The 12,334-nt window shown below is 38.1% G+C and overlaps 2 protein-coding genes across 2 annotated transcripts; both read left to right on the top strand.

Annotated features, from left to right (window-relative positions):
* Window positions 1–353: 353 nt before the first annotated feature.
* LOC131250663 (uncharacterized) lies at window positions 354–920 on the top strand. The gene is made up of 3 exons (XM_058250945.1): window positions 354–593; window positions 672–843; window positions 895–920. The coding sequence occupies exons 1-3, from the start codon at window positions 354–356 to the stop codon at window positions 918–920; spliced, it is 438 nt and encodes a 145-aa protein (XP_058106928.1).
* Window positions 921–7,151: 6,231 nt separating this feature from the next.
* On the top strand, window positions 7,152–10,056 carry LOC131252126 (vacuolar-processing enzyme-like). Its single transcript, XM_058253010.1, has 3 exons — window positions 7,152–8,394; window positions 9,264–9,470; window positions 9,848–10,056. The coding sequence occupies exons 1-3, from the start codon at window positions 8,146–8,148 to the stop codon at window positions 10,028–10,030; spliced, it is 639 nt and encodes a 212-aa protein (XP_058108993.1). The 5' UTR covers window positions 7,152–8,145; the 3' UTR covers window positions 10,031–10,056.
* Window positions 10,057–12,334: the final 2,278 nt, after the last annotated feature.

The raw sequence follows: 12,334 nt of genomic DNA, 5'->3' as shown, positions 1-12,334 counted from the left end.
CGGCTTGTATATTTCAATATGCAACTGTCCACAAATCAAGTTGTTCATTTTATGAATCTCCATTTAAATGAGAAATATTTGATTATCATATTGTCATATTGCTAGACATATACAAGTGTTAAACATGAGTACTAGACACAGGGTTAGGCAATCTGTAGGCCTTATGATTGATAGCACCAGCCAGCCTCAGTTGCCCCAAACTAATGTTGGTCTTGCCCAACCTCAGTTGCCTCAGGCTACTAGTGCTATAACAAAATGTGTTCTTCTCTCATGGACAATATGTGTTTTACCATGTAATTTTCTTTTGTTAATTATTTTTATATGTACCATTGTGATTTTATTCAACGGATTTAATGTCCAAGAAAAGAAAGACTCGAGGCCCCACACGATCCTTTGATGTTTGGAAAATGCGTGAAGGTCAACGGATTTCTATTTCCGTCAACGATCTAGGGCAGCCTGATTGTGACAATGCTAGTAAGCTGACAAATTTCATAGGGACAATAGCACGTAATGGGGTATATGCTCCCCTTACATTTAATGATTGGAGGGCGGTGCCAAATGCGAAGAAAGATGATATGTGGGGGCTTGTCACGGTAATGGTTACGATGCTTTTTTTTTCTAGTGTTTTTTTTGTTCATTATGTGATTGTCCGCTTTTAACATGTGATGCAGTCCAAGTTTGAGTTTGACGGTAATGCTAAGGCTTGGGTGCTGAAGTCACTTGGTAAAAAATGGAGGGAATGGAAGGGTAAGTTGAAGAAACTCCACTACTCTTCTCATGAGACTGATGAGGAGCGGCTCGTAGATCTTGATGAGTGGGTCCAAGAGTGCGATAGAATTTCTTGTACAAGAATGCGAGTACTAATTAATTTCTTTTTATTATTTTATTTTGCAGGTTTAAGGAGAGATGGATTGAACTAAATGAAAGGATCTCTCTCTCTCTCTCCCTTGTAAATGTTTTATGTTTTGTGCATGGGTTTAGGATTGATGTGTGATTAGTTTTAGATAGAAAGTGTATAACTCTCATTTTGGAGTTTGGATTGACTTAAGATCCAATGCATATGATAGGTTGGGTAACTAAATCAACAAGTTAGCCAACATGATTTACTCTTGTTCTTATCAATTTTCTTTATAACTCAATGCAACTCTTGTTCTTTCCATGTTTCTTTACAACATTAATAGGATGGCGTTTACCTTCTTTAGCGTGTTTGTTGAGGCAGTGTTAGATGATGAAAGCCAAGCGAAGGAGAACAACTATATTTATGTAAGTACTATAAGTCTTAAGCTCCATTTGGTCATCACATCAATCTTTATGAATATAATTTTTTATCAAACCAAATGGATCTTAAGCCCCTTTTTTAACTCTGCCAATGCAACTACTTGCATTGTCGGTCCCAAGCCCGGGTAAAGGAGGAGGGAGAAAGGCTTGAGCGTCAAGGTGAGTTGTATCATTTTTTTTCATATTTCTTTAATGCAACAATACTATGTTGAAATTTTCAGCATTTTTACAGGTTGAATAGTGGGTTGATCCAAAATTTTGTTGACAGTGTAATCTCTAATTGCTTTATGCTTCTTGTAGGTGCATTTGCTGTGTATTTGGAGCCATGGCATGCAGATGTATTTGGACCCAGGTACTCTCTTGTTTCCTACAGTTTTTGATCTATTTTCTACACTTTGCAAGGTATTTTGACGGGTTATGATGGGGATTTACTAGATCTAGAACTAGGATTTGGATTTCAGAAAATTATTTTTTTAATTATTCATTTGATTGAGATTTTCTTAAATTCTATTAATTGAATTCATGTGATTGTTTCTTACATTTGTTGGGACCAAACAATCAATCTCTCCTCTTGATTTTCTTTCCTATGTTGCCGATGGCAATTGACTAACTCTGACTTGAGGCAGTGTTGTCAAGTAGGTAGGTTGGTTATATTTACTCTGGAGCCTTTCTATTCAGTCCATTTGACATGAGATCCTCATTTCTACAATCCAATGATAGCTGAAGTTCTCTATGAGTTATGCTCAATCATTGTTATTAGGTTTCTTGATTAAAATCAAGGAGTTTTATTTCCCTATGAATGTAAGTACATGTGTAGCTATAATCTTAGGCCTTGGATTAAATGTTGTGTTTTATCTTTTGAACAGGTTTCATTTGATTTGACAGAGTATATGGAAGAGCATCTAGAAGCATCTACTGGGGGATTGGGATCTCTAGTTTTAGAAAAAATGCCTCGTTTCAAGATTACCATGGACTCAAAACTTTTAGATAGGTGTGTTTAAATATATATATATATATATATATATATATATATGTTCCACACTTTGAATTTATTTCTATAAAAGCACCCATCTCTTATGTCTATTTTTCCTTTTGATGTTCGTTCTTTTTAAATAAGCCACGGTTATTTGTACAATTCAGGACCTGACTCTCATTTGAATAGTTCAGTGCATTCCCAACCAACATCAAGTATTTGCTCAAACCTCTTTTTCTTGATGGTATTAGACCTATCACCATGCACAGATGATAAACAATAAGTTGAGATTCACTAACATAGAATGCATTCATTTCTAATTGTATCTTTCCTTGCCTTACCACTCATTCATTTCTAATTGTATCCTTCCTTGTCTTGCCACTCATCTATCTCAACATCCGCATTTCTTTGAAAAAGAAAAATGGTGTTTGGGATGGCATATCATGGGACCTTTTTTTCGTTATGGTTAGATTCGTGTTGGTTTGAAGGTAATTTAGGTCACCTTCCAATGAAAATTGGTTTCAGGCATTGTTTTTACTTTGATTTGAATTTGGACTTTTATGGGCTCAGTGACACCAGCTGACTCTGCTCAAGTTGGTGATAAAGGTCCACTCAAAATTCTATGGTCTGATTTTAGTATGGGTTTTTCTTCTTATAGAATGCATGGCTTGTTTTAATTTAATTTAGTGAATATCGAATTAAATCTAAATTAATCAATATTTAAAGAAATACCCACGATTCACTGCTGTCTATGACATTTTCTTTGATCAATTTGGTAGCTGTATATGTGAAGGAACAAGGATTACTTTTTGGATCTAGTGAAGAAGCAGATAGTGGACCCATGCAAGCAGCATCTTTGAAGGCATATTTATGAACTTGTTAGGTATGCCCACATTTCCTTACCTTTATGCAAATGATCTGGTAGACGTGTTGAAGAAAAAGCATGCATCTGGGTCTTATAAAAGCCTGGTAACCAAATATCGGTGCTATTGTTTGCATTGTGTAGTATAACCATGTCCCAGGAGTGTAATGTTGATTTTGGACCCTATATTCCTATGATGCTACAGGTATTTTATCTTGAAGCTTGTGAATCTGGGAGCATATTTGAGGGACTTCTTCCTAAAGGTTTAAATATCTATGCGACCACTGCGTCGAATGCCATAGAGAGCAGTTGGGGAACTTATTGTCCTAGAGAGATTCCCCGTCCTCCTCCAGAGTATGAAACCTGTCTGGGGGACTTATACAGTGTTGCTTAGATGTAAGCAAGTCTGATTTCACTCTCCACTGCTGAAAGTAGTTAATTTTAAACTATGAAAAATGTAGACAGAATATAATTGCTCGTTTATGTACCCATGGCCATAAATTTGCATAGGTGGATGTAGACAGGTGGATCCACTAGCTGACTAGGGGTCACCTAGATGCCATTGGACCACCCAATGACCTTAGCAGATAGAATTTACTTATTTATTACTAATTATTTCTATATTACAAGGGCAATGCTTACATTCCTCTACTTTTTGGTGTTTGCCTCAATGGCTACCATGAAGCCTATGAGGCCATGGTGGTGTAGGAAGCCCAATTGCCCATTTCCTAGGCACTACAACCCAACTGCATGCCTAGGCACCCAAGCATCACCTACGATAACTATGATTGGACTTGGAACTGGACATGTGTCAGTGCTGGACATATACTGTATCATAGATGGCTCCGCATCCATCCCCATGAGCACAATAATTCATGAAATCCATACATATTATGTAACGCCCTGAAATTCAAGGGTCGAGCATAACTCAGCTCCCGAGTTTCAGAAACATCACTTATGCAACATATGAAATGATGAATGTATGTTGTCTGTATTAGTGCATAAAAGATGGAGTAGATTAAGCTAAACTGCAAACATAATCCAGGGATAGGTGAAATATGCAAGCGGAAGACTGAAGAAACACATGTATATAGCAATATAAGTCCCTGAGATATGTATGCTCTGCCAAGTCATGATTACAAGTGTTTGTGTCAAAATATGAGTATCAAAATGAAATCACCCATTACAAAATAAACCCCGAATCCCCGTAGCTCAGGACACGGCTCACATGAACCCGCCTGAGAACTACATAAAGGAAAACACGTCCTCGTCATCCTCACACTCCTGCTCTGCCTCAAAGGTCGCATCATCATCTGCATCTAAGACAGAGTCTGGTTGGTGTTGAAACACCATCCCAGAATGTGGGAGTGATCAACTCAGTGGAACTATACAGTAAAAGTTAACATATTATCAATTCAATCAAGCAATAATGATAAGGCAATATAATCAAACATGTCCTCATTACTCTTGTTAATGCAAGGATGTATGTAGAAATGATGCATGCCCTTGCCTGCACTCCCTCAGCGTCTTCATCTTACGGTACGCATGACAACCTCTCGCAGTGCTCCACGAAGGCAAAGTACATGCAATGCGGTGCATGAACATGATTACCAAGTTGTTATTAGTCATTTTCATACAATAAGATTGGGAAGCTAAGGTACCTTCCTCATATCAATTCCTAAATGGTGATCCATTCTAGGGTCATCAGTCCTAGACAATCTCATATGATATTGTGGTTCTAAGTCGCTACAAAGGGCTCGTCACCAATCAATGCATGCCTATCATACCTTAGTTACTACCCTAAGGCTCGTCACCTCAATGCAGTATCAAGGTATGCTCGAGGTCACTACAAAGGGCTCATCACCAATCAATGTAGGCCGACAGCACGAATATAGTGTCCCATACCACCATAATCGGCTCACGAGTCTGAATTGCTCACTGGTCACTATGGGGAGGCTCGTCACCCCAGCGTAGGCCAACGGCTCGACCATGGTGTCCCATACCACCATGCCCGGTTCATGAGTCTTAGCGGATCAAAGTACCATAGTTAACAGGATTGCATTGGTAAGTTTGGTACCCTAGATTCAAACAGTAGTGTCCATACATGGTGAACATCCACCGGGACAATCGGGTTACTTGATGAGCTCGACTAGCACGAATGCACATTGAGTTGAACGACATGAAGTGCGCAAATACTCCGTGTGGTCAAACCACTGCCGGCAACCCTAATATGACTCGGGTTCGTCAAACACGTCCTACGTGGCGAAAATAACCTCAGCCACGAACTCAAGATTTGTTATCGATTCCCTGGACTATTTCATAGTCCCAAGCATATTCAAGTATAACAGATATTCATACCAGCAATTCAGAACAGTAATAGATCAACAATTCTAATCATACAGCATGTGAGCATTTGATGAATATCAACTTAACATGAATTTACACATAACTAGCATCTAAGTTAAACAGACAAAGAATGTAAATTATATGGAGGAAATCATACACATCATTAAGATAGTTGAGAATCTCTTCTCAATGCCCATAAAAAGTACAATATATGACACACTTATTCATTTAGACATTTCTACAAACACTTAGGCTACATATTCCAACATACATGACGTATGTTGGTGATAGCTCACATTAGGACAATTCCTCTTGCCAAGGAGTTGCTACACATACAACTAGCATAAACATGCGACAATTAATCATGGCAAACACATGCTCATATTTCATACGTATACAATACTTTCTACATATACATGGAATACACAAATCTCAATATAGTTCATATATATCAGAAACGCAATACAAACATCGCATTTGGCATGTGAAATTTCACCCACAACAATAATAAACCATTAACCGACATTGAAAGCCTTGAAAACCATAACCTATACGAATATAGTCCACACCTTAAACCAGAAAGTGCGCAATAGATCTGATTCAGACGATAAGTCTTCGTCAACGGTGACTAGATAACCTAAGGCAGGATTTAAATTAGCTACATCAATACTTGGACTATTCTAAGCTCCAAAACAGGTTAGGGTTTGATTGACTTACCCAAGAATGAACTTAGAATCACCGAAATAATGATTCAGATGCGATGGTTTAGGTACGCAGAGTAACAGGGAAGAATCTCAAGATGATTCACCAACATCTCTCTCACTTTCTCTCTCTTTTCCTCTCTCTCTCTTAGCTAGGGTTTGAAAAATTCGTATGGAATTTGAGAGTGAGGGTTTAAGGTCTTTATATAGGCCTAATATTGATGAAAATAACCTCAGGGCCAAGGTATACTTAGGTTATAACCAAATCGGGTCCATTTCGGTCTAACAGAGCACTTCTAGTGGTCTCTTTTCCACGTGCAGTCGGACTTAAGCTCCCTGACCATGGATCTAGGTCAGGCTGAGTTTTTGTACCGATCGAATTTACAGATCAGCCGTGGCGGACCAGTTTCAATTCAACGGTCACCGAAACTCGATCAGGTCCACCGGCACTTTGACATGTATGGGCCATCTTTCCTGATCCGAGGGTAAATTTGGGTCAGATTCTGACGGTCAGAATGCTTAAAATCAGCACACAAGCGACACGACTCAGATTTTATAAATTCATATTTAATTTTTAAATAATTTCACCTTTCTCACACTCTTTACTCCAGACTAAAGCAAATCGTCTCAGGACGTCATCTAGACTTGATTTTTGAGGTGATTGTCAAGCCCAACAAGGTGATCATAATTGTCTAAGATCATCGCTATCAGACTTTCGACGCGTGGTCCAGGTCCGATACAAAGTTTCCAAGTACTCTCGAGAGCAACTGGATTTAGCGTTAAATCCTAGATTTCAGGGTAACATAGCGCTAACAATTCTACAAGTTTTGGGTCTTGCAGATCAAATTTAAAGTGATTGATGCTAATTTCACAGGAAATCGAGTTTAGCGCTAGTTAATTCACATTTAACTTCTAAAGGCTTGAGTCCATAGAGAATCCTGATTGAGGTGGTGCTCGGGTCTTTGCATGAAATTTTTCGGGATGTTACATGTTAGCACTTCAGTTGACTGTAATTTAAACACAAGTAAACAAATATTTGTAATGAAAAGAGATTTATCTTCATATCTAGGAGCTTGTAGGTTCTTTTGTCTCTCATATCTGGGATATAGATCTCTATCATGAACCCACAAAACACAAGAAGAAAAGTTTGGTTTAGTTTTTCTTGGTATGCCATGTTAAATAAGTGCTTCTGCCATTGCTCCTATAACATGGCAATCTATCCTCATTTCCTGGCTTTCTGTGACACTTCTAGCACGGGAATATTTTACTTTTACCATCTGTTGTTCTTGTATAGGTTTTCATCCGTTTTAGTTTACAATTTTTGGAATGTTCAAAATTTAAATGTTCCTGCTGTTTCATCGTCTTTGGCATGTAACTCCATATCTTCATCTCTAGATTAGTTTTTCTTTTTCTATGCAAATACCAGATTTGAAATAATTAGCCAAACAATTCTTTCGATTTCCCCCCTTTTTAAGTCTAGTCCCACATTGAACTATATTGTGGCCGGTGGACATTGTGGGATGCATGAGTAAGGGTCCATTTGGAAGTTCCCTGATTGAGGGTGGACTGAATGTGCTTTGGCCAATTGTAAGTGTGAAGATTTTCTGTTTGGATTAGGGAAAAAGGAGAAACGAGAACCTGCCTATTAAGTTTCCCATTCCTTTCTTTGCACCAAATGCAAGGGGGGTTGGTTCCAGAGTTCAATGGAAAAGCGGAACTATTGTTTGGATTACCAAACAGGCCCTAAGGTCTACCATTTATTTGTTGGAATCAATTTCATCTGATTAGGTGGTTCATTGAAAAGGAGAAGTTTTACAAATTCTATTGCTTTACTGTTACATTTTTGCCTTTGGTGTGGTTGGTGACTGCTTCATGTGGTGGACAGTGACATACATAATTTGCGAACTGTAACTCTTAAGCAACAGCATAATCGGGTAAAAGTTCAAACTCCTCTTTCTCTTTGTTCCGGTGCTTGAATTGCTTTCATGAATTTGGAAGTGTTCTTTGGAAAATTTTCACAGGTTAAAACCAGGACAACAAACCATAACACATACAATTTTGGCTCCCATGTTATGCAATATGGTGATGTTGGTCTTAACAAGGAGTATGTCTTCTTGTATATTGGTACAAATCCTGCTAATGATAACTTCAGTTACATTGATGAGAACACATTGCCAGCATTTTCGAGGCCTGTGAACCAAAGAGATGCAGATCTTCTTTATTTCTGGAATAAGGTTGGTCAACTTCCTTGTGTGAATTGTGATATCACTGGTTCCTTTTTCCTACATCAGAGCATACAATGCGTTTGTGTTCCTACATTTTGACGATTCTTAGATTTTCCTATGCTTTAAACTAAAGAATTATGAAGGCTACGTGCAAAATGTATGCCAATGTTGCATGTGACTGCCACATCCCTTCTATTCATAAGATGTGCTCCACCATGTATGTTTGATGGCCCGAAAAGCAGGTTAGTTGTGCCACAAGTTTGCAGAAATAACAGAGTTGGAATGACCAGTGGGTTGCATTTTACTTACACATGTGTCTCACATGATGACCATATCAGACTTACTTATATGCCATGAGATGTACACAGTGGGCCCACCCATTGTGACAAATATTGCTAAGATACTTAAAATATCACAATATTATCACGGAATTTTGGTTAAATGATATTGTTGCAATAATGTTGCAAGATTTTCAAAATCTCAGAAGTTTTTAATTCATTGTGATTTTAATGGAAAAGTTATTTAGAAGTTAAAATAACTTAGTTTATACTTCATATTCAAAATTTTAATATTATTTAGTGATTTATAAAATCTATTTTTTAATATTTTAGTTTTAGTCAGATTTTCCTGATAATATTGCAAGAAACACGTCAAAATCTGAAAGTCTCTAAAGAAATTCCCCACTTAGAATGTAATTTGTCACTATGGGCCACCAAGTAGCCGGCATCTTGCATTCACCTTCCTTAGTAGGAGTGCCTTCATCTTGCATTCACCTGCCTTAGCAGGAGTTTTAGGATAGCGCACTTTCATTTTTCTTTAGCATTTACTTTTTTCCCCTCCCTGATGTACATGTTATTTGTTTATCCTCTTTTTACCAGTTCTGTAAATCCCTTGAAGGATCTCCTAGGAAACTCAATGCTCATAAGGAGTTGCTTGATGCAATGGCTCATCGTCTGCATATAGACAACAGTATTGAGCTCGTTGGGAAGCTTCTTTTTGGATCTAAGAGGGGCCCAGAGGTGCTGAAGGTTGTCCAGCCCATTGGGCAACCTTTAGTAGATGATTGGGATTGCCTCAAGACAATGGTAAGTGCCAATGTTTAGCCATTCCATACCACCTTGCATTATTTCCTTTTATTTTTCAGCTTCTCCTTTATTGTTTGCATGCATATGCCATGCTTTTCGGCTACTTTTGGGCCATCCCAAATTCGTTCGGCAGGCGTCTCGCTTCTCCCTCTGAACATTATCCAAAATAAGTCTCCAACCTGAAACATTCAGGTTCTGATTTTGAAGCAGAAAAAGCAGAAAAATGGAATCCCACCCAATGTGGTTCTATTTCCTATGCTGTCTCAAATGCAGAGCAGAATGGATAAGAACCTATTCTGTGCAAGACATCCATTCCACTTTCAGTTTCAGCTCCATACAAGCATGCATTAATCTGTTAGCTATGTTCTCTGGTGCAGGTATGGACTTTTGAGACGCACTGTGGATCTCTATCACAATATGGCATTAAACACATGCGCTCAATCTCGAACATATGCAATGCAGGTGTTGGAAAGGAGATGAGGGTAGAGGTGTCTTCGCAAGCATGCGTCACAATCCCTGCAGGCCCTTACAGTTCACTTCACCGTGGATTCAGTACTTGACATCCACCCTAGTCCGAAACCTTGATTTGCTCTTTACCGGTTTCACTTGGCTAATAATCATGTGCAGGCGAAAGAAGCAAGCCAACTTATAGTAGTCACAACAAGGACAACAATTGTGCACGGTGATGAACTCATTGTCACCACAACAAGCCCCTATGAGCAAGAAGCATTTGGTTCTAAAACTGATTGGTGTGTGAGAGCAATCTTAGCGACGAATCTATATCTTAGAGTCAATCATATTTATGTGAACACTGAGGACATTAAGGTAAATAATTATGGCTATTTTCCATTATATGCACTTTTTAACTTTCAAGGTTCTAGAAACTAAACTAATGTGAGTAATTCCCAATTACAGGAGACAGGCTACACATACATCATGCCCAAGAACATTTTGAAGAAGTTTATTTGTATAGCAGATCTTCGGACTCAAAATATTGCAGGATATTTGTGTGGCATAAGGCCCCCAGATAACCCTCAAGTGAAGGAAATCTGCTGTATTAGTTATCAATTAACATTAATATTTTTTAGCCAACTCATCAAATTGAAGATGTGTATTGTAATAAATACTATATTTTTTTTATTATCTACTAATATAAAAAAATTTAATATTCGTTTTTATTTGTATGGCATCATTTTTATGTTTCAAATATTTTAAAAATATAGGTTTCGATTGAATTATATATAATAAAAAAATTACTGGCATGCTAAGGCCTCTCAAATCTATACAAAAGCTTTTAGCGACGCTTGTGTAGAAATTTTACGGCGCTTTTTCATGAGAAAAAGTGTTCAGAAACCACTTATACCGGCACTTGGAGTGACTTTTACTAGCGCTTATTCGCGTTGGGAAAAACTATAATTATTGGCGCTCAGACAAGCGCTGGTAAAACTCATCTGATGCCGCCAATACTTTTCCCGACATACCCATTTATCAGCGCTTGGTTAGCGCCACTATTACAATTGTCGGCACTTTTAGGGTTTTTTAGCGGCGCTTTCGAGCGCCGGTAAAAGTCCCAGTTGTTGTAGTGTTATGACGTGTTTCTAAAGTGCCATTCTGTTTATTATTGTTATTATTAATTGCAATGTTTTATAAGTTGAGACCCCACTTTGGAATTTGATGACTTTAATGTAGATTGTTTTGTTTCGTTTTTCAAAATTGACTCAATGGGCTTCTCCTAATTCACATTGACGGAATTGATGGCATTCTCATTAAAACTAGAATTCAATGTTTGCGAGGCCTATGTTTTAGTGATTCAAACCATTCACTGGGCTTTGTTCTGGGTGGAAGAGCTTGAAAAGAAATCCTCCATTTTGTAATCCTAGTCATTCAATCAGTTGCCTAAAAGTGGAGGGCCAAAACTAAAATACAGTCAGTATGCACCTACCATGTAGGTAGGTGAGATCAAGTGCTAAATGCTTGGTGCCTAGTCCTATGATAGAATCATGGACAAGAGGGAAGAATAAGAATAAACTTTAAAAACTTAATACTACAAAGGAAACACTGTGTGATATCAAGTTTTCAATATTGAGTGGTGAGACTACCATTACCGCTGCCCCAGTTAAACCAAGTTGCTTAGTTGCAAGGATGGAAGCTCTCTCTGGCAGACTTACACAATAATGGAAATAAAACAAAAGGCCACTCCTAGCAGGACACAAGATGATCTAAAAGCGATGGCTGACAAGCTAAAAAGATTAAAAGAGAAGAAGGGCAGAGACAGAAGTGCCGAATAAAGCTACAACTTTGTCTAGTGGATAGTCCTCTCTCTTCTCTAAGTTGTCTCTAGTAAAGATCGTGCTCAAAATCGGCTGAATGCTCCTCTTTATATAGGTGTTGGGGGAAGAGGTGATCTCAAACCAATCAGGACTGGCTCTCTTAGAATAATTGCACCATGCCAAGTTGTTTGAAGTTTGCTAGCTCGGACAAATTAGAATTCATCACATCAGGATCGTGATATGAGGTTCTTCGAGGAGAGCAATCAGATCAGCTGTTGGCATAAATCAGGCTAAGGATGTAAATTGTCGTGTTGTGGAGGGATATTGACTGGATGAGATCTCCAAAAAATCCACTGAAATCCTATCTTGGATTCATTAAATCCTACTGCAATTTTGTGTTTCAATCTAAAAATAGTCCTAGGTCTAGTTTAAAACCTTCTAAGGTTACTTCATGGTTGAAATGAAGAGCAAAAAATGAGAGAGGAAAAAAACAAAAAACAAAATCGGCCATTTATTACTGTATTGGCCTGTGACAGCTGAATTGGCCCCATAACGGTGCCAATACAGTCCATTTTGTTCATAACAAACTTATTC

This window comes from Magnolia sinica, chromosome 7 (genome assembly GCF_029962835.1).
Source record: "Magnolia sinica isolate HGM2019 chromosome 7, MsV1, whole genome shotgun sequence".
Taxonomy (NCBI): domain Eukaryota; kingdom Viridiplantae; phylum Streptophyta; class Magnoliopsida; order Magnoliales; family Magnoliaceae; genus Magnolia; species Magnolia sinica.
This window is presented reverse-complemented; position numbering and strand designations above follow the sequence as displayed.